At 51.0% G+C, this 24,095-nt stretch overlaps 2 protein-coding genes across 4 annotated transcripts; both read right to left on the bottom strand.

Annotated features, from left to right (window-relative positions):
- Window positions 1-4,141: 4,141 nt before the first annotated feature.
- MEPE (matrix extracellular phosphoglycoprotein) lies at window positions 4,142-8,455 on the bottom strand. The gene is made up of 4 exons (XM_030271938.4): window positions 8,277-8,455; window positions 6,775-6,828; window positions 6,542-6,634; window positions 4,142-6,441 (listed from the first exon to the last, which is right to left on the bottom strand). The coding sequence occupies exons 1-4, from the start codon at window positions 8,334-8,336 to the stop codon at window positions 4,510-4,512; spliced, it is 2,139 nt and encodes a 712-aa protein (XP_030127798.4). The 5' UTR covers window positions 8,337-8,455; the 3' UTR covers window positions 4,142-4,509.
- A 2,768-nt stretch (window positions 8,456-11,223) lies between these two features.
- Window positions 11,224-17,971, bottom strand: IBSP (integrin binding sialoprotein). Of its 3 annotated transcripts, none has more exons than XM_072928760.1 (8): window positions 17,817-17,971; window positions 16,959-17,180; window positions 14,937-15,001; window positions 14,808-14,858; window positions 14,611-14,682; window positions 14,370-14,423; window positions 12,312-12,413; window positions 11,224-12,017 (listed from the first exon to the last, which is right to left on the bottom strand). In XM_072928760.1, the coding sequence occupies exons 2-8, from the start codon at window positions 16,969-16,971 to the stop codon at window positions 11,448-11,450; spliced, it is 927 nt and encodes a 308-aa protein (XP_072784861.1). In that variant the 5' UTR covers window positions 16,972-17,180; window positions 17,817-17,971; the 3' UTR covers window positions 11,224-11,447. The 3 variants fall into 3 exon arrangements, with proteins under 3 accessions (XP_072784861.1, XP_030127797.4, XP_072784862.1); XM_030271937.4 differs by having other exon boundaries at window positions 17,736-17,937; XM_072928761.1 differs by lacking the exons at window positions 16,959-17,180; window positions 17,817-17,971 and adding an exon at window positions 16,084-16,862.
- Window positions 17,972-24,095: the final 6,124 nt, after the last annotated feature.

The raw sequence follows: 24,095 nt of genomic DNA, 5'->3' as shown, positions 1-24,095 counted from the left end.
GGGGTGGAATTGGATGGCTTTTTGCAGGAATGTGTCAACAGGGATAAAGGGAGGAGGGAGCACTGAGGAAAAGAAGGGTCAGCTTTCAGTGAGTCAAACATTGAAGGCTGTCAGGCTTGATCTTCCTCATTGCTGCTGGATGATGGCAGCAGGGGGCTGGGAGACTTCATTGTAAGGCCCAGCACTTTTTAAATTAAAGCTACTATTGAAAATATTCATCACTTGGTGGTGGGAGGAAGACAAAGCTCCTGCCCCTTCTCTGCACATCGCAGGGAAGCTGAAAGGATGACATACCTATTTTATCTCCTCCCATGCAGGCCAGCTTTGAAGCAAGGTGTAAGATCTCTGAAACACCCCTGCCATTCCATTTCTTGACAGAAGAAGTTCGTATCTACCAACTTCCCAAACTTAAACGATTAGTTATAGCCAACAGCCTAAGCTGAACCCAGACTGACTGGCTTGGTATATTAATCACCTGGAGGAACAGCATTGGGATTTTCACACAATGGCTACAGTTTGCCAGGATTTTTTGGCAGGAGAAGTTTTTTTCCCAGAGAACCTCAGGAAGTGAGAAACCCACAGTTCACTGGCCAGAGATTGTCAGCTCTGTACTCTCCAAAATCAGGGGTACCCTGATTATCAGAGCAAGGCCCAAAAAGCAATGTAAGGAGGGTAAATGTAATATAGGATGTTGTTTAACAAAGTATCCAGTTGCAAGGCAATTGCACTCCAAAGAAACCTTGCAGACCAGTCCCTCTAAAGCTACCATGAGAATGCAGGGAAATAGGCAAGGATTACCAAAAGAGGCCCCAAACAGATTATAATATTGGCTAATCATATTTTTTACTTTTATCACTGAGATTTGCATTTTCTTCCATGTGTCAAAATGTGCCTTTACTTGACTATAGCAACGGTTCTGACTTCAGAGTATGTTTTCCAAAATGTTTACAGGGAAGTGCTGGTGGATGGTCTATTAGAGACTGTTCAGAGTAAGTAAAAACATTTTTGAACCCCCATGGTAATAGGCAGTTCTGTGTGGCTTCTCCTGCAGAAGTAAACCTCAAGTTTCTTATTGCTGGGGCTGCTTTGCACCCTCCTCAATGGCAATGAGGCAAAGGATGGAGGCTTTGGGGCATCTTCCATCATTCAAAAACTTGGATGTTCCCAGGCCCCCTGCAGTTGCCCAGCCTTGGCTGCCAGCTTAGGGGCAGGAAGGCTGAGCAGACTGGGAAGAAGGGTTTGCTGGGGGCGTGCACAGTATTTCAGTCCCTCTCAGTCCCTGGTCTTTGGCATGGGATGAAGATGGGTCTCACTGAGTAACTACAGCAGGTGAGATGGAAAATCATTATTGTCCTGTAGCCATGCTCTGTCTCTCTTGAGAGGTGCTTTCAACTGCTCCCTCTGGCTGTCTGCTTTTGCCCTCCTCTGAAAAACCATGGTGTTACAACTGGGAAGGCACCCTTGTCTCTCTGGGCAGTTCCCACTACCACCCCACAGTCAAGAAAACATCTGAGAAGGGCTATTTGTGATGGGCACCACTTGCCCCCTCCATACAGCTAGCACTGATCTCTGTAGCTGAAAACATAAATTTTAAAATTCCATTTGAATGGTTCCTCAAAGTGCATAATTGGCTTTTAGACTTCTTTTAAAAAGCCTTTTAGCAGTTCTTTGCAACCTTGCTGGCCTGAAGCAGCAGTGTGTACCCATACTTGCCTGGCCACATGAACACAATTAGCATTCATAAGAGTAGCTGGGATTTTTAGGGACAATTTATTTTTTGTTCTGTACCCTTAGACAGTACATACCACTCTTCACTTGGGTTCATGCACTAACAGGGTGGGATGAATGACCTTAAATCACTTCAGCAACAGCCTCTGCTGTCCCAGAGTGAAGAAACACCTGCAGATAAATCGCTGCTGCCCTTGATTAAAAAAACCAGCCAAACAAAACACAAGGAACATAATGTAAATGTGTATTTATTAAAAGGCTAAATTAAATATTTTCTCAAAAACACACAGCTCCGCAGAGTCAAAGAGCAAAGGGCCACAGAAGAACCTCTCCCAGACCTGGTGACTACCTCTAGCTCAGCTTGCTGAGGGTGTTTGAGCATGAGGGATGGGCAGTGTCACACTGTCAACCCCCATCCTGCCAGCCCTCATCTGCTCACCCTTCACTGCAAGGAAAAACCAGCTCCCTGCTTTGCTCCAATACTCTGGGAAAACCTTTTCCTAGGGAAACTTGCAGATTTTATGTTCAGTGGCCTCTTGTGCTATGTGGCAGGTGAGTTTTGAAAGAGCAGGACCGGGCAGCATTGTGGTGCTGAGCAGGGAACTCAGGGTGAGTGTACCAAAATACTGTACTCTCCCAGATGAAGATCCAGAGTCACAGCACAAAAATTCCAGGTGCTTTCGCAGCAACTGTGCAAGGACTTAATGCTGGTATGCCATTTATACCTGAACTAGCCAGTTTGACACCTGAGCTCGCCATTCAGGCAGAGCTCCCCAGGACCCCGAGGAAGAAGTGGGACAAGACACCAGCATCAGGCAAAACTAGGCATCATTCAACAGGCACAAAACAATTCCAGCAACAGGCTTTTTATTCCACTAGATGGTGCTCAGCCCTTGCTTAAGGATGTTGCTTAATCCTTTGGACAAGGGTACGGTCAGGACTGAGGATGGAGGGGCCTGGGCACTATGCTGCAAACTCCTTAGTTCCAGCCCTGTCAGCGATGAGACCCCAAAACCACCCTCTTCATTCTCCAGGCAATCATGCTGAGCCCTAGACCCCCAGAGCATTGCTATAGTCCATAAATCCAGGGGCTGTGATGTGCTGTGCCTATTCTAGGGGCGAGTCACCCAGCCCAGACTGGCAGCAGCCCCGCAGCACCTTTTAGTCTGAGCTGGATGTGCCAGCATGGGAGGTCCATGAGCCCTTGGGAGTCTTCTGCATGCTGCCCCGAGCCTGGGAAGCTGCAGGCAAATCCCTGCCACAGACTGCCTAAATCTCCATGTCCTTGCAGCAGGGACCAAGCTACACAGAGTAGCTTCTGGTGGGGGCCACGGTGGGCATGTGGAATTTTTGACTTTTTCTCCTGGAGACCATGAGCAGTAGCAAATTCCCAAGAGCTGGTGGTAACTGATAAACTAAATTAAATCTTTTCTCACACAGTGTCCTGGTGCTCCAGCATGAATCAACCATGTACGACCCCTAAGTACCAAGTTGCTGCACAAAGCTATGGATGTTTCATCCCTAGAAGCATTCAAGGCTAGGTTGGATGGGACTTTGAGCAACCTGGTGTAAAGAGTGGCATCCCTGCCTGTGTCAGGGGAGTTGGAACTAGATGATCTTTATGGTCCCTTCCAACCCAAACCATGCTGTGATTCTGTGTCCCATAACAGGATCTGCCACTTCCCTGCATGCAGGTGTGCAGAGGGCAGGGAAGCAGGCACTCTGTGGGTACTTCACTGACATTGTGGCTGCTCCTGGCTGCTCCCACACACTCCCTGCATGAGCACAGCACGGGTGGTGAGTCCCCTCAGCATGTGCTGAGGCACTACCTCTCTCCTCAAGGCTCAGCGCCTCTTCCACTGTGCCATTCGCTCTGGAATGCTGCTGAACACACCTGTTTTAGCAGTTTCTCAGACAGAAAAAGCAACCTGCAATTGCATAAACAGTGATTAAGCACCACTGAGGGCATGGCTCCAGGATGTCAAAGCCCAGCCTGGCCTGTGTGCGGGGCCCAGTGGCAGGAGTGGCGGTGGCACAGCCAGAGTGTTCTGGTGCTCCTGGAAGGAGAGTGTGGCCAGGAAATGTACCACCAGGAGGGCATGATGAGGACTTCTTGTTGGGGGAGGTGGAGGAACCGAGGGAAAGGATGCTCTGTGGGCTTCCCTAGCAAGCCCAGGGATGCCGGTGGTCCTGGGCAGGATCTGGTAGCATTTGGTACCCCAGGGGAGGGATGTGTGGGGCTTGTTGGCCAAATTGTAGTCCCACAAGAAATGGCAGGGATGTGCTAGGGCCAGAAATCCCCTTATGCCTAGGGACCAGCCCACTCCCAGCATGCCGCTTGTGGCAGTGACTGCCTGAAGTCCCATTGCAAACACCGGAGCCAGCAGATCCTCAGGTACAGAAACGCCTTTATTTCTCCAGTAGGCTGGAAGTGAAACTGCGAGGACAGAGGCTTTTTTCTCACTGCTTCTTTAGTTGCTTTGCATCAGTGCACAAACACCGCTACCCTATGCCCTGTAGCATAGCTGCTGTTCCCTAGCACAGCACACCCACAGTACATTCCTGCTGCTGTGCCATGTGCAGCCTCCCCCAGAATAACAGCAGATTGCATGAACCAGTGATTTTTGGCTCCTGGGCTGTGAAGCACCGTGTGCCCCCAGCAACCTGCCCCTCACCCAGGCAAGAGCAGAGCCCGCAGTGGGGATGCCAAGGGAGAAAATGCAGCGGGTGGGATTCCCCAACTCCACCGCTGGCGCCTGCCGGGGTGGTGCTGGCCGTGCCTCAGAGCGGCCCCTGGATCCAGCGGCCCTGGGGGTACCCCGAGGGCTGCAGCCCCGCCTGCCCGCTCTCGCTGTGGCTGCCGCGGTCCCCCTCGGAGGACTGGCTGCTGTCGGCGCTCCCCAGGCCGGGGTAGGGGCCCTGTGGGCCGCCGCCCGCCCCGCCGAGGCTGTAGAAGGCCCGCTCGCGGAAATGGAGCTCGTCGGCGCGTTTCACCTGGTCCAGCTGCCGGCTGCGGCCCAGCATCGCCACGGTGCCCGGTGCCCCAGCGCCCAGCCTCCTGCCCTGCTGCCCGGGCCGCCGGCCGCCCCTGGCCCTCGGCGCGGCTGTCGTGCTCCCTCTGCCATGCCCCCGCTCCCGGCCCGTGTCTCGCCCTGCCTGTGCAGCGGGGCTGCCTCCTGCTTTGCTGGCATGAGACCTGCCCCCAGCATCACCATCATGGCCACCAGCACTCGTCTGGGCCCCGCTCGATGCCCAGCCACTGGGTTTGCCACTTGGGGACGGTGCTGTGTCCACCCTGGGTGTCTTGTCATGCCCTGCTCCCCCTGGACGGACCCGCTCCCCTGCCCCAGGCCGTGATTCCACACGGGAGGGTCTGGAGGTGGCTGTCCCTACTTCCCCGCTCCCTCCTCTGCCCAGCACAGTGCCCGTGCCTGCCTTGTGGCTGCTGGCTGTCACCGACGGGGTGGTGTGGGCCGGGCGGATGCCGGCCCCCTTGGCTGGGACAGCAATAGTGGCCTCCATGTCATCCCAGTGGTGGGGGGTCGTGGTAGCCACATGGTCTGGCTTCCCCTTGGACTTCTGCCCCTCTCCTCTCTCTTCATCATCATCTTTCCCATGGATTCTGGTCACTGTGGAGCTGGTAATGTCACCACTAGTGACTGTCCAGGCGACAGGGGTTACCAGTCCTCTATCAACACCAATGGTGGTGGCACCTTCCTCATCCTCTCCAGTGAGATGGCCGTCCCTGAGGCTGCTGGCAACGCTGTCCCCGCGGGTTGGGGTGGCTCTGGTGGCCATTCTTTCGGGCTGCCCGTGGGTAGGGATGCTGTCATCTTCACCACTGGGTGCCGCAGTGACGTCCAGCCTGCGGAGGGGCCTGCCGCTTCCCACAGAGGGGATGCTGTCATTCTCCCTACCCACCGTGACACCAGCCTGGGTGGTTTCCTGCTCCCCCACATGGATGTTGGCCCTCCCAATGAAGATGTTAACCTCGTCATCCTTGTCTGGAGAGAACTGGGTGAAGCCGTTGGCCCTGTCTGTGCTGCCCAGGCTCCCACGGGTGACGGTGACACTGCCTGAAGCAGGGATGTAATCATATTCACCCACACCTGCAGCATCCACTAGGACATCCTCCATCTTCTCAGTGACAGAGGACAAAGCAACACCTCCTGTCCCTGTACCCTGCTTAACACCCTCCTGCCCTTGGCCAGAGACAGTGGCCTCCCCGCTGCCCTCATCCCCTGCCCCTCTGGTAGTAGGGGCCCTGCCCCTCTCAGCAATCACAGCTCCCCTCCCCGGAGTCACCCTGGGGGCACCATCATCCTTATCCTCACTCCTGACACTGGACCTGTTCCCCACTGCAACCTCACTGGGGCGTTCACCCTGAGGGAGAATGGGAACACCGCCATCAACTTCCACCACGAAATCCATATCGCCGCTGCCCTCTGAGCTGGATGGGATGGGACCCGTGCCACCACCACTGCCACGCGCTTGTGTGCCGGTGCCAGGGTGAGGACTGGGGCCATCCTTGCTGATGCCTGGGGTGCTGCGGTTTTTGGGTTTGAAGACAATCCCATACTCGACTACTTCAGTGCTGCTGTTGTCACTGTGCTCTGGGGCCGTCCCAGCCGACCCAGCCGGTGGCTCTCGTCTGGCATTATCCTCATCCAGCCGCTGGCTGGGGATGATACTCTGGTGGCCAGCCTCTTCTTTCTGTGCAGTACACACAAGGGACAGGTCAGGGTGACGGATTGCTGCTGGGGGCACCGCAGCCAGGCCAGGGTCCAGCAGTGTCCCCTGGCCACCTCCTTACCTTTATCTGTGTCTGGTTCCTCCGCGTCGAGTATGAGTATACATATTTGAAAATGTAGAAGCCATGCTTGGCGTTGCAGCTTTTCAGAAGTATCTGGTGGGGAAGAAAACAACCAAAACCCACCATTTTCTTATTAATTATATTGTCAGAAGTTTCCCTTTCTGTATCTGGTACTGCAGTAGAGTCCCACGACTACCCACTGAGGCCCCAGGAGGTGGCAGAAGGATACATACCCGGTGTTGTCCCACACAGTTCCCAGCAGCTCTCCTAGGCAGCGGCGGTGGCACCTGTGGGCAGCAAAACACAGGCAAGAGCTGAAGCATCAAATATTGCCTCAGCATACAGGCAGCTGCCATTGCCCGCTGCTGACCATCCACCTTTTCCCACCTTCAGGGAAGGGTGGGAAAAGTGCATTAATAAGCCAATAAATTCCCAGGCACTACCTGGGGTGCTGACTTAAAGACAGCAGTAGTAGGAAAGGTCAAAATCCCATTTCCAGGATCTGAAAAGTATTGTGAATTTTGCTACAGCATGATTGTATTGCATGCTAGCTTTCATAGGGTATTATTGATAAATAACAAACTGGTGGAGTTTCCAGTGTTTACTGAGCTAATGAGCAGCGACCTCTGTGTCCTCACGGCTGGGTTTCTGTACATGCTTGCAGGCTTCCAGTTCTCCCTGATTATCCTGGCATCTTTTGGTGGGTATTGGCTAGTGCATCCCTCAGGGTTGGGGGACCTACTGCTGGTAGCTGAGCACCACAAAGCCATTTCAGGCATTCCCTACATGCCAGAGTGAGAGACAGCCCCATGGAGGGGAGTCCTCTTTGATTTCAGAAAAATTAGTCACTGAAACATCCCAAGCCCATCTGAAGGGGCAGAAACACACCCCAAAGTATTGAATATTCCCAGGTTGTTTCATTGTTTGTGAACAGTGTCAAAGGCTGGATTACAGCTCTGGTCACACAGCATAACATTAACTCCCATCTTGCCCCTATCTGAAAAGCAAATCTGTGCTGATTTATTGCCTTCCCCTGGGCTGCTCTGCTACAGACCGGGTTGTGAGAGTTTGCTCTGTGGGGTAAAGACGGAAGGGAAGGGGGTAAAATACTCATGGGAGGAGCCTTCTCAGAGAAGATGGGATTTCCCTCTTCCTTGTCCTGACAAAAAAGCAAACCTTTTCTAGGAGCAGACTTTCACTCTAGCTATGTATTTAGTAAGCTGAGCAACAGTTATGCAGGACAAAAATGGCTCCTATTATAGTCATCTTAGTTTGCCCTGGTTTTAGTTAAATTTCTCAAAATTTCACATTAGAAGAGCTTGAAAATATTGTGGGCACCCCGCTGACCACTGTTCCCCACACAGGTAAGATGAGCACCCTTCCCACACCTCCCTTCCTGTGGCTTGGCTCAAGCTGTTCACAGGCCAAAAGCACTGGGCAGATCCCAGATCCACAGAAATCCAGGAGAAGAGGTACCAGCCACCCAGACAGACACTTGTGCAATGCTCTGATTGCTAAACTGAAGGGACATGCTCAGCCACCTCAGTGTTAATATATATTTTTTTCTTCTGGGCTCGCCTCTGCTGTCCACCTTACTCCCTTCCCCAGGCACTAGAGGTGGTGTACACAACTACAACCCATGTGTTCCCGCTGCTGAAAGCATGCCAAGATGCACAGGATAGCACATCTCATGCTTCCAGCAGTATGCTGGGAACCCAGGAAAAGCCATACTCACGGGTGTGGCGAGGGCTGTGCTGAGCAGGCACAGGCACAGACAGGCAAGGGATGCTTGCATCTTGGGCTGCTCCTGGAGGTACAAAGTGAAGCGTTGCTGCAGTTTGTCTTCCTGGGACTTGTGGTTCTCAATAATCCTGGTTAGCAGCAATCTAAAAGCTCCTGCTATCCCAAAGCTCCCATGGCAGCAGGGTTTTCCAGTGACCTCAGCTTTTCCCAGGCTTTGTGGTGGCCCTTAGCATTGTCCTGCCTCTTTGCATCCCTCGCAACAAGGGCAATGCTCTCACCACATGCTTAGGGCATAGCCAGCAGCTCTGAGTGCTATTAAAACTGCCTAGCTTCCTCTGTCAAAGCAGCTTGGGTGGATATTTGCCATAAATGATCCCTCAAAGTTGCTGCAAGCAAAGCTGTTTGTAAATCTGAATTAAGAAAGAAGCAGGCTTTCACAGCACTAATAAATGGCAGCAGGCAATAGCTCCATTGGCCAATAATTCTCATTTCACCCAACCACCCTTGCTTGGGCTTGCAGGTCCATCCCAGTGACTGAAGACATACCAGTATTGCTACAGGAAACACCAGAAGGAAATTCATGCACAAGGATCAGCAGTACAAAAGCAATGTAAGCTCAAGAGATATGCACAGCCAAGGATTGGGATGTCCCCATCCCCATTGTGGCTTGCCCAGAGTGAAAGCAGGAGAAGCCCTGACAGCAGAGCTGAAGGGTTAGGGAGAGACTGGGCAGGAAGCTAGATAAGCAGATTACCTTTTCCTGTTGGAGGCAGGTCCCAGTGGCAGACTGTGGAGCCTGTGCCCACTTTGCTGAAATTTAAAGTTGGCCCCGGGTGTACAGAGCCAATCAGCTCCTGCCCAGGGACATTTGTCAACTCTGGCAGCACTCACAGATAACCAGGGGGAGTAATTTCCAGCTAAAAATGTGTTTGTGGTAAAAGACAGCTATCAAATGTTCCACCTGGCTGGATAAACAGAAAGCATAGTTTATAAATATCTGTTCTGAAGGCAAAATTGCTCAGTGATTAGTGCAGATCTTAGTGTGGCACCCATCCAGCTTGGTTATCGATAAGAGGGTTTGCAGTGGGTCTTGGCTTGCTCACTGTGATCAACGTGGGAAAGCCAGCAGGGCTGCAGAAATGGAAAGGCAAGATCCAGAACCAGGCCTGGTCCTGGCCCTTTGGCACAGAAGGGCAGGGTTGGCAAAGCTGAGAGCCACCACCGTGCTGTGTCTTCTGACACTTGGTTTTTGGGCTTCAGCCTCAACTCCTCTGAGCTAAACCTGTGCAAGCGCAAAATAGAAGAGTGGCAGAAAAGAAAACAAATGTATATTTTCCCATGCACTGCTTGCACAGGTCCCTTTGGGCCCAACTTCATTACGAAGAAGTGCTACAAGGGTGTGCATGATGTACAAGCCCTTCTTCTCCCTACCTCTAGTTTTGGTGGCATTGCTGGTCACCTACACCCTTGCCACGAAGGGTTCCCACTGCTAAAGCCAGCCTGGCTCAGGCAGTCACTGTGGTGGTGGTGACAGCTGCTCCCATCCCACTCTCCAATCTGCCCTAACCCAAACCCTGGGAGCTGGCATGACTCCTGCATTATCACCAGAAATGCTTAAACCATCAGCATCCAGCCTCAAGCAGGAGCAAATCCTGGAGCCAGCAGGAAACTGACCCTTGCCACCAGCCAGGGAGTGGCAGTCGGATGCCACCCCACAGGGCAGCCAGCCCATGTGCCTTGGTTCCTGGAGGAGAGCCTTTGACAGGTGCCTGGGGGGTTGACGCACATGGGACTGGGCTACGCGCCCTGTAGGAACAGGACCCAGCCCCTGGCAGTGCCAGGGCCCTTTGTCCATGCCAGTTCCCTGACGTATCCGGGCACCCCCTGGGGATGTGGTTGATGGAACTCTTGTGTTCCATCACACCAGCCATGAGTGCGTGCAGGGCTCCTCAGTGCCGCCATAGGGATTTGTCCCCAGGGGTGCCAACGTTGCAGGAAGCACCTCCCGCCTCCCCAGAAGCTACAGCCTGGCTTTGGCATACGTAAGTAGTTTTGTACAATGGCCAGCAACTTGCTGCTGCAGAAATAGACTAGTTCTGCAGTTGGACCTACATCAGAAGCTGAACTCAGGCTCCCTTCCTAGGAGTGCAAGAGCAGCATGGTACCTGCCATAAATTGTGTATGAGGGCCATCACTATTCCCAGATGGTGGCATCTGCCTGGAACCCAGTGGGATTTGTTCTATCCCTATCCATAATGCAGATCACTAGTTGGCCAGGGACACACTCCTGTTGAGAAGTGACCCCGAGCAGGGATCCTGAGGACTCCCAGCAAGGCATCCCCATCGTTGATGGAGGAGGGGAGTGGATACACCACTGTCACTGTGACTGCCCTACCTTGCTCTGGGAATGAGGCTGTGTGACAGGGACATTTTGGGCTGCAGTACTGGTGTTCAAGACACACATCCAAGTTGCCCAGCCTTGTACCTACATGCCTGGTAGAGGGACAAAGCAAAGCCCTCATTACAAGGGTGTGCACCTACAGCTCGTGATGCACAGAAAGAGAAATTAATGGTTTTACCCTTATTAACATTACCTGGTGTGTGGTCAGGCCATGGGAGGCACATTACCAAGGAATAGAAGACATGATAAAGTTATCACTGCTCACGTATTGGAAATTCACATCAACTTTACATAAAATGTGGCTGTAACCCCACAGCAGTGTCCCTAAGAGCACCCTTTCATTTTTCAGAGGGCACTCTAGAGAAGCTTTCCACGTTAGCCTTGCTGTTCCTCCCTCCTTTTGTGTGTGTCTGAGCTGGAATAACAAGATTCAGCCCTAAGCATCATGGGCAACCATAGCCCCTCAGCCCCTCACCAAGCGCTGTGCTGCTCCACTGAACCCAGAAATTTTGGCAGCAAACCTTTTGTCACCAACAAGCTCAGTTCAGTTGCTTTATTTCATTTCATTTCATTTCATTTCATTTCATTTCATTTCATTTCATTTCATTTCACTTTGCAAGATACAAAAAAAAAAAAAAAGCCTGGGATGGAGCCAGTGTGCACAGCAAGATGCCTGGCATCCCCTCTGGCATGCGGTGGCTCCAGGGAGCCTTCAAATGCACCTTCCTGAGTGGTTGGGGCTGGCAGGGCTGTCCCCCCTGCTCACTGGTTGTAGTAGTAATCCTGGCCATACACATCGTACCCATGCCCTTTGTAGTAGCCGTACTCATCCTCATAGGCCCGGTAGCTGTCCCCACGTGCATACTCATCCTGTTCCTCGTACCCACCCTCAGTGGTGCCCTCCTCGCCCCGGCTGTGGTCCCTGGCTGTCACATCATACTCCCACAGCTCCCCAGCTGTGGTGGCATCTGTGGTGGCATCTGTGGGTCCCCCATCATCCATAGTGGTGGCCTGTGTCAGACCCTCTTCGTTGGTGGTGCTTGCAATGGTGGTGGCTTCAGCTTCCTCTTCCTCCTCCTCTTCCTCTTCTTCTTCCTCCTCTTCCCCTTCCTCCTCTTCCTCAGCTTCACCAGTGGCCTCCTCAGCCACCACAGTGCCATTGCCATGAGGTCCAATACCCTCTGTGGTATTGGTGCTTGTGCCATTGACACCATTCTCATTCTCATCTACTTCTTCGTCCTCCTCTTCCTCCTCATTCTCATCACTGTCTTCATTTTCAGAGTCTTCCTCCTTGTTGGCAGTCCTCTGCATGATCCTTTGGCAGCCATTGCCCTGGCAGAGGGAAGACAGCACAGCATTACTCAGATGTCAGGAGGCTGCAGCTCCATGTGGAAAGCGGAAGGTATGGGCACAACTGAGCATCTCCCCACACATTGCATGGCAGGACTGTCTTTCTGGGGTACCCCTTCCAGCCCCAGGTTAATGCCCAGAGCTTGGTCCAGCTATCGGTATTTCCACAGCAACCCCTCAAGCAGAAACAGGGTGCAGGCCATCCCATGGGTACAAGTAAGCATGCAGTGAACAGTCCCCTCCCCATGGGTCTCCATCCAGCTCCCCAAACCACACCTGCTGGGGGGATGTGACATCTCCTGTCAGTGCACCTTGGCAGTCCTCAGGGGCTACTCCAGCGGGGTGTCCAGCTGCCTTGGCGCCAGCATAAAATGGCTCCTACAAGGACAGGTACAGGACAGGACAGGGGGTCAGCAGCTGGAGTGCAGTGCAGGCCTCCCAGCAGCGAGAGGGGTACAGAGCATCCACACAGAGCATTTGGGCATTGCTCTGAGTTCCTTGCTTTCCCACAGGTCTTGTTCCAGGCTGAAATGTAGAAGCTGCAGCAGGGCAACTGGAGCTGTGCAATTATGTGGTGGTGGCTGGAGTCGGGTGTTTCCATTCTGGCTCCACATTTTGCTTTGCAAAGCATCTAAAGGTTTTCTTCTGAAGTTACCTCCCCCAGTTTCCAGTAAACAAAGAAAGCCACAGGAACACTACATGTGGACACACTGCATGTCATGTGTGGATGGTCAGTGAGAGTGTGACGGCTCAAAGCCAAGCGTGAGCCCAAACCCCACCAGCCATTGGCAACACTCGGCTCCAGAGATCAGCAGCAGAGCTGGGGTGCATCAGCCATGGGGTGCACGGCTAAAGAAAGGGTAAGGAATAACGCAAATGCAAGCAGAGCCTGGAGCAGACACTGAGGAACTGGTGGGGCAATTCACCCAGGGCCCAGCCTGGGAGGTGGAGCTTGTTGGCACCACCAAATGAGCCCAGCCATGGCACGGAGACCTGAGGTCAATGTCATCGCCGCCCTGGGCAACCCCTGCTGCTCACATGCCAAGACCAAGGATGGCTACCCTGGCATTTTGGGGCACCTCAGACCTTGACATACAGGTGCACCTGCTAGCAGAGAAAATCCAGGCTGCTCTCCTCTCCAACAGGAGAGCCATCAAATTGCACAGTGTAGCCAGCTGTGCCAGCGGAAGCAATGCTCCCTATACAGCAGACAATATAATGCTTTTTACATACCTATATACTTTATAATGCTTTTTACATACCCATAACTGACCTTGGGGTCTTTTAGCACAATTCGTCTTGCTGACCACCCTGCCAGTGAAGGCACATCCCTGCATGGGAACAACCCTCTAAATGAAAAGGGCAGACCTAAAGAGCAGCTACATTACTGTATACCAGTTAATTTCTTCCTGAGAAGTGAAATTCCACCTTTTGCTGCCCATCCCACTGCTCAAATTTATCCCTAGAGATTGCAGTGGTAGGGGAGAGAAACAGGTAAAAAAGGGGCAAACTGCAGGGAGGTGCCAGGGCTGGCACAGGGGCCAACCCCATGCTATATCCCAAGCCCTGACAGGCTCCCAAAGCAGGATTCCCTGGCTTTCATTAAATAACTTTTAAAAAAGAAAAAAATAAAAGACTTGATTAGGCGTGACACACAGGATTCTAAGCATACTGGATCCTTATTTCAAAGCACCTGTGTGCCTGAGACCAAATGGATTATTTTTGAGCATTTGCAGCCCAATAAGGCACAAAAGATCCTTGTTACCCTTTACATTTCATTTTGGACCTGAGTTGCTCTCACAACTACAGAGGTGCCCAAGCTCCCAGTGATCCAGCAGACAGGAGCAGCTTTACCACCTGACTGGTACAAATTTGACTTTCCCAATATAGCATCAGCTTGTGTCACTCCACAGACACACATGCAGAGCATAACTGGATTTTCCATAGGATATTCTCAGTGCCATAGGGGTAACAGACTCTGAAAGAGAAAGGTAGCAGGAGTTCTTAACAGCACTTTTTTCCTTGTGTGAACCTCCCTGGTTCTGTCCTTTGGCCTGTCCTGCTCCTTTCTGAGCTGCTAGAAATGGAAACACAGAGAATTTGTTTCAGGATTGTATGGTGCAACCCCTGCCCAGGAAGAAAACAGAAAGCAAAAGGAAAATATTGACAAAAAAAAAAAAAAAAAAGGTCCAGAGTAGAAAATCCAGTTGTATCCAGAGTGCAAGCCTGTGGGAAGTCAGTGACCACAAATGCTGATGAGCAGAGACTAGAAAACCAAAGACAGTTCCCAAATTCCCGTATTTGTTTTGCAGGCTGCTGGTTTGCCATACTCACCCCCTCTCCCTCCTCCTCCGAGCCATCCCCCTCTTCCTCAGATGAGTCACTGCCCTAAGGAGAGGAAAAACCAAGCTGGAGGCGGGTGGGTGGGCTCCCAGCGGTGTCACGAATACAATGTTCTGTGCCCATGCCCACAGGCCATGCCAGCAGGGCACAGATCATACCTCTATCTCATTTGGGCCAAAATCTCTGCATTTGGAAGGTGCCAAAGCAGCAGCAACCCCTCGGAAGCACCCACCTGGTACCGTCGCTGCGGGGAATACACGTAGATGTATTTGTACAGGTAGTGCCGGTGCTGCCTCTTGAAAACCTACCAGGAAAAGGAGGGGGAAATCCCATCAGTCTGGGGTCTTGGGTGCAGGAGCCACCAAAATGTGCTCTTCCTCAAGATCAGCCCCATGTGGGACTAGGCATGCAGGGTCGGGGAGACCCTACCGCGTTCTCTTCCGAGTCATCCAACCTGGGTCGCAGCAGCCAGTTCTTGACCTGGGGGAAAGGGTGGGTTGGTACACGCCCCACATCAGCCCCGGCAAGGCCAGGGGTCCCCCCTCGCCTGGCACTCACCGAGAAGGTGCACGCCATCCCCACCAGGCAGAAAAACACCAGGACACTCCTCATAGCTGCTGTCTCTAGGAACACCAGAACACACAGAGGACTTGATTTTCAGCTAGAAAGCACCAGCACCACTCCAAACCGTCCACATGTCTGTGTCCACATGTGTGAGTGGGGAGAAGAAAAGCTGACCTCCAGCCTTTCCTGCTGAGGTCACCCAACCCCTCTGTAGACCCAGTTATTTCTTTCTCTTCTTTCTTTTAAAGATCTGCCTTAACTTCCATGAATATGTTTTGTTTTTTCTAGAAGCCACAAAAAGCCAGAAAAGCAAGTTTCACCATGTAGTGAACTCAAAGCTTACCTGGAGAAGGATGACTTATTCCTGTTTCCCCATTGCCCTTAAGGGAGGGGAGAAAGCCAAGCCCCACTGGAGATGCAACAGGAGCAGCTGGAGTGCTGGGAGCACTGCCCACTGCGGCCACCCTTCCATAGCTCCAAGATCTGCTTGGGCTTTGCCCAGGAAGCAGAGCTCCTGGGAATTACACCACAGACAGTGTAACCTCACTGAGGAAAAACAAACAAGCAAACAAATAATGGAAATATTTGGCTTCACAGTCTGCCATTGGCAAAAATAGCAGTGGCAAGGCACCAATGCAGAGTTCCACACAAGCTTAGCTGGAGGGGACTTAGCTCTGGGCAGGTCTGAGCTGCACACCCAAGGCACCACAACACAGCCTGCCGTCCTGCATCAAGGAGAAAGGAGCACACCCAATTCTTCCAGCAGCACCCCAGCCTTCCCCCAGGGAACAATGCTCCCAGCATCCCCCTGAGCTCATCAGGCCCACTAACCTTCTTTTCTCCTCTGCCTAAACCCAGTACCAGCTGTGCTTGTAGGGAATTGTTATTACTCTTATCCGTGCTTGAAGTTTGCTTATTTTTGCTTAATTCAGGCTATAAAACAAGTGGCTACAAGTTTCCCTGACCTCACAGCAAGGCTCTGGATGCTCATCCCCTCCATCCAAGTGCTTCATGAAGCCACAGATCCAGGAAAGGACTAAACGCAGCACCCCAATCCTGCCAGCAAGCTGACCCTCCCATCTCCCTGCAAAAAGCAGATATCAAGGCATAACCGAGCTGGGAAAAGCAGCAGCAAACTTACCCTGCCCCAGCACTGAGAGCTATCCACGGAGTCAGCCAGCACAGATTTCTTCCCCCTGCTGCCCTGCTGGGATATAAGGTCTGGCTTTGCTCCCCCCAGGCCAGTCACCGCCCTGTCCGGAGTGACGCCAGCTCTCCAGCATGCACCAAAAACCCTCCAAAACTTCAACGCTGGCAGATTTGGTGCACAAACATAGCGCCCCATGCCTCTGCCAAACCCAGCGAGGTTTGCACTGCGCCGCTTAATTGAGGGTCTGGCCTCAGATGTGCGGCTGGGAGGCCAAGATATAATAACACTTTGGGTTTTAATTAAAATAAATATTGGGAAATCTGTTCCTGGGGAGTGTCTACCTCCCTTTTTGGGAAATTCTGTCACTGTGTTTTCAAGTGGACAAAAAGACCGACCTCGAAGGCCCAGCCCCACAGCCACTTGTGCAGAACCGTTAGACCAAAAAAACCCAAAAAACTAAATAAATTTAAAAAAAAATCCTTCTCCAGAATGCCTGCAAAGGCCTTGGTAAGGGAAGGGAAAGAAAAGGGTACTAGGTACAGGTGTCACCAGTGCCCATTTGAGAGCCATTTCCTCCATAGTGTTGCTACAAAATGCATGTCTGCTTTGTTTCTAATGCTCTGCAAACTACACAGACCCACACAGGGGCCAGCCCAGTCTCCTGCTCTCAAAAATCAGTCATTGCTCAGCTGAAATCTGTGTATGTTCCCAGAAAGCAAAATAACTGCCTGGGAGTCGGGGGAAAATGGAAAAAAAAACCCATCCACATGTGAACTCAAATCACACGGGGGACCTTGGAGACAGGATACAGCAAGCGGATGCTGCCCCCTGCACCCACCTCTGCAGGGATGTCTTTTCTCCTTTACCTATATTTATCATTTCCTGCTTGGATTTAATCCACCCAGCTCTCCAGTGTATCTCTGCTCCTTCTTTCCCAGATTTTTCTTGCACTCCTCAGCAAAGGTCCCTAAGCTCCTGCACATCTGGGCTGTAGCAGCTCAGGGAATGACTCCTCACTGAATGCAGCTTTGCTTCCTGTAGTGGCAAGGAGAGCTGCAAATCCCACTTGATGCTTTCAGAGCTCCAGCCTGAGAAGGAAGAGAAAGGAAGAGAGGGGCTGAAAAATAAATCTGTAATGGTCAGCTTAGCCAGTGGTAAAACTGTGGTTATTTAAGACAGAAAAATCCACTTTGCCACAAAATACCTGAATGTTTCTTCTCAAAACTAGGGGCAAAACCAGCCTCAACTACATGCAGGGGAGCCCAGCAGGTACAGGGCTACACAGGTACATGCTGGGGATTTGTTAGTTGCTGAGGGAACACTATGCACATAACTTGTTTCTGGGGACAGAGAGGTCCCCCATAGCCCCTCGAGGGTCCAGCACCCCTGGCAGCAGACCATGCCACATGCCCACCATGCAACCCCTGGGGCTGCAGAGTACAGCTACCCCACGGGCTTCAAAGCCCCTTTTGTCACTGCAAAGAATCTTAATTATAAGGGAGGCCTGGAGCTGGCCATGGCTTTCAGCTGATACCTTGTGCCAGGAAAACCCACACAAAAAAAAACACCCACCAAAAAAGAAAAAAAAAAAAACCAAAAAAAAAACACACACAAAAAAAAAACCCACACCAAAAAAAACCAACCTCAGCCATGCAGTTCTGTGCCAACACAGCAGCCTCTGATAAAGAGAGAGATCAGCATTTGTGAGGATTCCCATGTCCTACCCAACTCCCATGGGGCTGGAGCAGCTGGAGGGGCTGCCCTGCTGGGCATTCAGGGCAGAGATAGCCCTGCTTCCCATTGTCCCCTGCTGTCCTGAGCTGCCTGGCCTAGGAAAGCAGTGAGCATGTGCCTGGCTTTGAGCTTAAAATTTCATCAGGGCTTGGGAACAGACAGTCCTGGTGGGAGGCAATTTTTAATGTAATTAAAGGGCTTCTGCTCCAGGCTGCTTAAAAAAAATATGGAAAACTGGCTATAAAAACACATATTTCACCCAAGACTCCTAAAAAGCGCCAGGATAATTAACATGTGCCAAAGTGCTTTGTGCAACCAGCACCTATGTTTAGCTCCTGGAGTGGGTGCTGCCCAGGCAGGCTGCCAGCAGCAGCAACCTTACTGGCACCATGGTGGGAGACCAGTAGGGAACTCAGCCAGCACATCCAAAACATTTCCATTTGAAATTTACTTTTTAAAATTACTTTAAAAATAATCACATGGCAGGCATGGAGCATTGGTCCCTTAATGCTTTTGAAATAACTCAGTCTCTCCAAGGTGGCAGGGCTTGGAGGAATCACCCTTTTGTCTGAAAGGAATCTGTTATTAAAAGCAATTGCAGGCTTTGAAAGCTTTATGAAATCATAACACCTTGCTGGAAACAAAACACAGAACAGCTTATCTGCCTCCAAAGGCTGGAGTTTAAACCAATGTGGTCTAGTGGAAGGTGGGGTTTGCACCAGCCACTGGCCTGAGCTTTGTGCTGCAGCTAGCATCCAGCAAGGGCACCCTGTACAGTTTGGGTGTACTTGAACGAGCCCCTGAGGACCTCAGGGTCAGAGTGTCCCTGTCTGGCTCAGGCTGACATGGCTCCTGAGTCCAAATTTAGTTATTATTTTTTCAGAGTGGTAAATGAGCAGAGCAGAGTGCTCCTGCCCTACCCGGGCACACTGCAGGGCTGAGGCCACACCATCCTATTTCCATGCCCTGCAGCTATTCTGAAAGGAAACCTCAGGGCCAAAAATAAGTAAAGAAAACAAAACCAGAAGGACACTTTGAGCATGACGGGAAGAGACAAAGGTGCTGCTGCAGCCAGGGAAAGGAGCAGCCCTGCCATGCAGCTCAGCGGCCAGGGCACCCCAAAACCCATATAGGGGTCACCTGAGGCAGAGACTGACCTGGCTTCCAGCTCTCCCTACATACTATCAGGGACAGGAGTGGGTGTGCCACTGTCACCAGCTGGGGAGAGAAGTGATGAGCAAGAAGAGGGAGCAACAGCACAAGAATAAGGAATGGTTCTCTTTCCCCTTACCTCTCAGAGCACAAACACAAATGCAAACCAGTATCAGCTGCACACACAGCTCATAATTCTTTTGCCAATGTCCAATTTTAGAATAAAAGTGTGAGGAGAGAATAGCTAAAATGCACCTTGTATCAGTCTCCATTATCAGTACATAACTTTTATATATTTGCCCTCTGCAACTGAATGTTTTGCATGATTTTCCTTATTGTCTGAACAGAAACCAGAAAAAGGAAATTAACCCTATTTCCTGGCAAAATGCAGGCCAGGAGTAGCTCTGTAATGTGAGCATTTTGAAACACCCTGAATTCTGGGAACCAAACCCAGCAAATCACCCAGGCCCTCACGTGTTTGAGCAATATCTGTATATTAGATCTCCTCTGTTTGGTTTTTTGTTTGTTTTTCTTTTTTTCAGGGACAAGAAACTCCTCATCAGCTAGAGCAAGTTACCAGGTCTGGTCCCCCAAGATGTCTCTGCCTCCATCCACATGTGAGAGCTCTCAAACACATCCTCAGGAGAAAAAGGCAAATAAACCCCCCAAAAGGCCTTATTTTCAGGAGGCAAGCAGGAAGATAGCTTGTGTTCATTGCAGAAGTAACAACCAACTGCCTGCACACCCAGCTCAGGAACTGAGCTCTCCAACAAAATTAAATCTGTGTCCTTGGACCCTCAGGCATCTGGATGGTGTGGAAGCACACTTCTGTGCTGCACTGGTGATGGCTGCCTACCTACCTGCCACGGCACATATTGCTCTAGCTTGGTAAAACCCCTGAGTCTGGCATTAAAAAGGCCCCACTTGCAGCAGAGTGTGCTGCGTGTGTCAGCAGGAGCTGCTGCTCTTGCACTGGTTATTTGTTATTGTGCACGCACATCAGTTGCAGAAGAGTGATGTATGTATCCACATATCACAGAATCACAGAAGGCTTTGAATTGGAAGGGACCTTAAATCTCATCTAGTCCCAATCCCGTGCCATGGGCAGGGACACCTCCCATAGACCAAGTTGCTCAAAGTTCCATCCAAACTGGCCTAAATACATAGAGAAGTAAGTGTCTTCTGCAAAAAGTACCTTAACACTCAGGCACTCATTTCCGTTTTTTAAAAGGTGGCTTTGCAAAGTTTTCGCACTGTCATTAAACTACTTTTTGCTCTGCAGGTGAAACAAGATCAGGTCTAGGACAGAAAGGGCAGGTGTTGCCTCAGCCCCCCAGGTGCAGGTGCTGCCCCTGATGCCTTCTGCTAAAATACAACAGCTCTTTGCAGCTTTGCATTTCAGGAAACAGGAAAAAATTGAACTGCAAAGCACTTGCTCACTCTGAAGCTTTAAGGTTTCCATTGTGAGTTGGGGGGATGCAGTACACACTTTACTTGTACCATCCTGTGGTGCCCATCTCCTTGGGGCAGTGCTGGGAGAACCAGAAAACTCCCAAGACATGGCTGAGCCAGAGATGGGAAAGTTACTTGCCATCAAAGTGCATGGCAGTAAAGGGAGCTGGAAGAAAAATTTCCTTCAAGCATTCAAAAGGTTTGTAACATTTTGGGGTTTCACTGAGGTCAAAGGCTGTTTTCCCACGTCTGGGATATTTCTTTTGTTCAGATTGATGGCCTCAGTGATTTCGTCAGAGGTTTTTTCCTCCCCGTTGAAAAGGGCAGAGAAATGTAATCAAACTCTCCTGAGCCCAGTGTGTGCTTGGAAAGGACTGGTTCCCACAGCAGAATTCCATCACAGGGAGCACAGAAGAGACAATCCCATCAGACCTTCTAGGGAGCCTACAAGAAAGAGGAAGATCAGTTTCTTACAAGGGCATGTAGTGACAAGACAAGGTGGGGATGACTTCAAACTGAGAGAGAGAAGGTTTAGATTCAATACTAGGAAGAAATTCTCTGCTGTGAGAGTGGTGAGGCACTGGAACAGGTTGCTCAGAGAAGTAGGAGGTGCCCCATCCCTGGAAGTGTTCAAGACTAGGTTGGATGGGGCTCTGAGAAACCTGGTCTAGTGTTCCTGCCCATGGAAGGGGGATTGGCTTGAGATGGCATTTAAGGTTCCTTCCAACCAAGACCATTCTGTGACTTTAGCATTGTTTCTTCCACAGATATTCCCATTTCACTAAAGACAAACACTGGCCAAGGAAAAGCCCTGCAACCAGCTGTGGAAATCAGATCACCATGGGAAGCTCAGGAAATTTTTCTGCACTCTCAATAAAGCCACTGCTGGATGGAGAGGTGGTCTGCAAGTGCAGGGGTCTCTGTGTTTCTCCCGCCAAGTCCAGGAAAATAATAGGGTTGAATAAGTACAGCTTGTATGTTGTGGCTGTCCCAAGTTCAGCTGGCACAGCCAGGCTCAGCACTGCCGCCTCCCACCACTTCAGCCACACCAGCTACTTATTAAAAATAGAATTTTTTCTTCTTAGAAAGGACAAAAAAAAAAAAAAAAGAAAAAAAAAGCAACACAAGAAACCTTTATTTTAAGATTATGCAAACTCATGTTTTCAAAAACCCAAATGGGTCCAAAAATACTTGCTTTAAAACCCAGTGCTGATTTCTGGGTAAATTGCTGCATTCAGCTCTGGAGGCCACCCCCAATGCACAAAGAACGTCACGTGGGTGGATAATAAAAGCATACATTGACGTGGGCATTTTTTATCCCTGCCTAACCCATTGGGAAAAATGAATCTGACAACTTCATCACATAATCATCCTGAAACTGAAGGCAGGAACATCTCCAGAGATGTCAGAGCCTGTGGCTGACCTTCCCAGCTGCTTGTCCTGCCAGCCCAACAGCAGAGAGCAGGAGTTTCCCCCTCCAATGTTCACAGTGCACAGACACGTGGCACAAAAATCAACTACATAAACTCCTAAAAATGCCTTTAAATCCTTCCAGAGAGCATATTTGGTCCCACTCCCTCTGTCCATCCAAAACCTCACCTTGTGAAGTCCTACCCATCATCAAGCCCTTCCAGATATCAAGGAGGGTGGCCCTGCTCATACAGAGTGTGGGAATCCAGGGCTTCCCCCTGGCTGCCCTGGAGGGCCTGGGACCCTGGAAGGGGGTCAGGAATCCCCCTGTACAGAGCCCCCAGAGACACTGTCTGTGATCTCTGTCCATGGAAAAGAGTTATCAATCTTACAGGATGAATTACAAGCTCTGAGTGTTTGATATGAGTAATAATTAAGTGTGGCACAGGTGCAAAAGTAAAATTTTAGGTTTCTAGATTAGGGGTCCAAAGGGGACAAGATGGAGGGAATTGGGTGTGTCTTGTCCTTTTTCTCCTTCTTCATGCCCTCCATGTTTCACTGTAGTGTTGGCATTTTTCTATTGGTTTAGGCTGGGGACACACTGTTCAACGTAGATGATAGATATTGGCACATTATTGTAAATATAGCACAGGTAGTTTCTGGTATATAATGTTTGTAACATCCCACTGGGGGCAGAGCCCCACACGCTGCCCTGCAGGACAGAGCTGCGGCAGGGCAGCAGAACATGTTAGAGATAAACAGAATAAACAACCTTGAAACCAGCACAGACGAATTATGGCTTCTTCTTTGGCAACGGGGCAGAAAGACAGAGACTTTCTACAATCTCAGAATCATCAATACCTCAGATTCCAACACAGAGAAGAACAGCATTTGATAGGGATAGTCCGATACCACCAGTGTCCCCCAAAACCTGGCAGAGGTCCTTGATAGGTTCTGGGCAAATCCCAACACGAGTGGCTCCCTCCCAGAGAAGGCCATTACTCAGGAGGGATGGTCCCGTGGGAAGCTGTCCTGGCAGGACCGGCAGGCAGCAGTCAGCTCTGGCAGCAGCTCCCTGGCTTTTGGGGAGCAGCCAGCCAGCGGGAGGCAAGTTTTGGGCGTTGCTGTCCAGGACACCAGTGCAGTGGCAGCACGTCCCCAGGAGCACTCAGCCGGATACCCTCGGCCCTGTTTGCAAGGCACTCTTGCCTCCCGCTCATGCTTACCCCAGATCAATATGGTTTTTCTCTCCATGCATGAGATGAGGAGGATGGGATACACAGTCCCCTGCCCAGCTGTGCCAGGTTGCTGTGCACCCTGGCATTCCCACAAGGATGAGGATGGACAAAGGGTCATGGACAAATTTGCAAGAAGCAGCTTCACCTCACTCCTGAAAGGTCTGGATTGTCCTTCTCGCAGGCTGGGCTCGCTGCAGAGCTGCACTCCTCTTCCTGGAGGAATTAAAAAAACACTACTCCATCCCCACCCCCAACTAGCTGTCCTACCGAACATCCCCTCCGATGGCCCCGGAATGTGACCCAGCCCTGTGACACAGGCGGCACCAGAGTGTGGCCAGTGCCTGAGCAGCAGCAGCGCTCCCAGTCCTGCCTGCCCCGCTGCAACAAACACACCACTGCTTTAAACCACAGCCACAGGGGTGTGACCCAGCCCTTTTGGCTGCAGCCAAACCCAAGACAACCACACTTGCTGGCTTTCACCCCAGTGGAGGGGCTGCACCCCAGAATTTTGGTGCCCATGACCCGGATAGGCATCACTTCCATCACAGTATCCCCAGCTATTCACACAAATGATGCGAGGGGTCCAAAAAAATAAGAGCCATGCCATAGCTGAGGTATTCACAGTGAGGTGGGAACTAGGGGGATGAAGTGTCAGGAAAGAGGCTCATTCCCAAGGCAGCAGCATGGGGAAGCCACAAGTTTCAGAGCTGATCTCATACAGAAGCAGAAAAAGGTTTATACAGGGTGAAAATTAAAACATAATTTCCATAAGAACCAGGAGCTGTTCGGCTCTCAGCCTTCACAGTGGTAGAAAGAGGCCACAAATGAAGTGTGGTTCTGCTATAAGTAGCAGAAAAATATTTCATTTTTTTACTGGTTCTTGAATTTGGTAATGCAGTGCTCAGCAGTGACACCTCTGAGACTTGGAAGTTGAAGGGAGTGTACCCACTCACCCTGGCCCCTTGGGGACTGTCCCCTGCAGAACCACAACTCCATGCTGTGAAACTGCACAGTGAC

This window comes from Taeniopygia guttata, chromosome 4 (genome assembly GCF_048771995.1).
Source record: "Taeniopygia guttata chromosome 4, bTaeGut7.mat, whole genome shotgun sequence".
Lineage (NCBI taxonomy): Eukaryota > Metazoa > Chordata > Aves > Passeriformes > Estrildidae > Taeniopygia > Taeniopygia guttata.
This window is presented reverse-complemented; position numbering and strand designations above follow the sequence as displayed.

Coding starts and splice junctions, on each gene's coding strand:
- MEPE (XM_030271938.4), bottom strand. CDS start 8,336: ATGCAAGCATCCCTTGCCTGTCTGTGCCTGTGCCTGCTCAGCACAGCC. Junction 6,829..8,276: donor GCACAGCCCTCGCCACACCC/GTGAGTATGGCT, acceptor TGCTGCCCACAG/GTGCCACCGCCGCTGCCTAG. Junction 6,635..6,774: donor ACTGTGTGGGACAACACCGG/GTATGTATCCTT, acceptor CTTCCCCACCAG/ATACTTCTGAAAAGCTGCAA.
- IBSP (XM_072928760.1), bottom strand. Junction 14,859..14,936: donor GGATGGCGTGCACCTTCTCG/GTGAGTGCCAGG, acceptor CCTTTCCCCCAG/GTCAAGAACTGGCTGCTGCG. Junction 14,683..14,807: donor ATGACTCGGAAGAGAACGCG/GTAGGGTCTCCC, acceptor TTTTCCTGGTAG/GTTTTCAAGAGGCAGCACCG.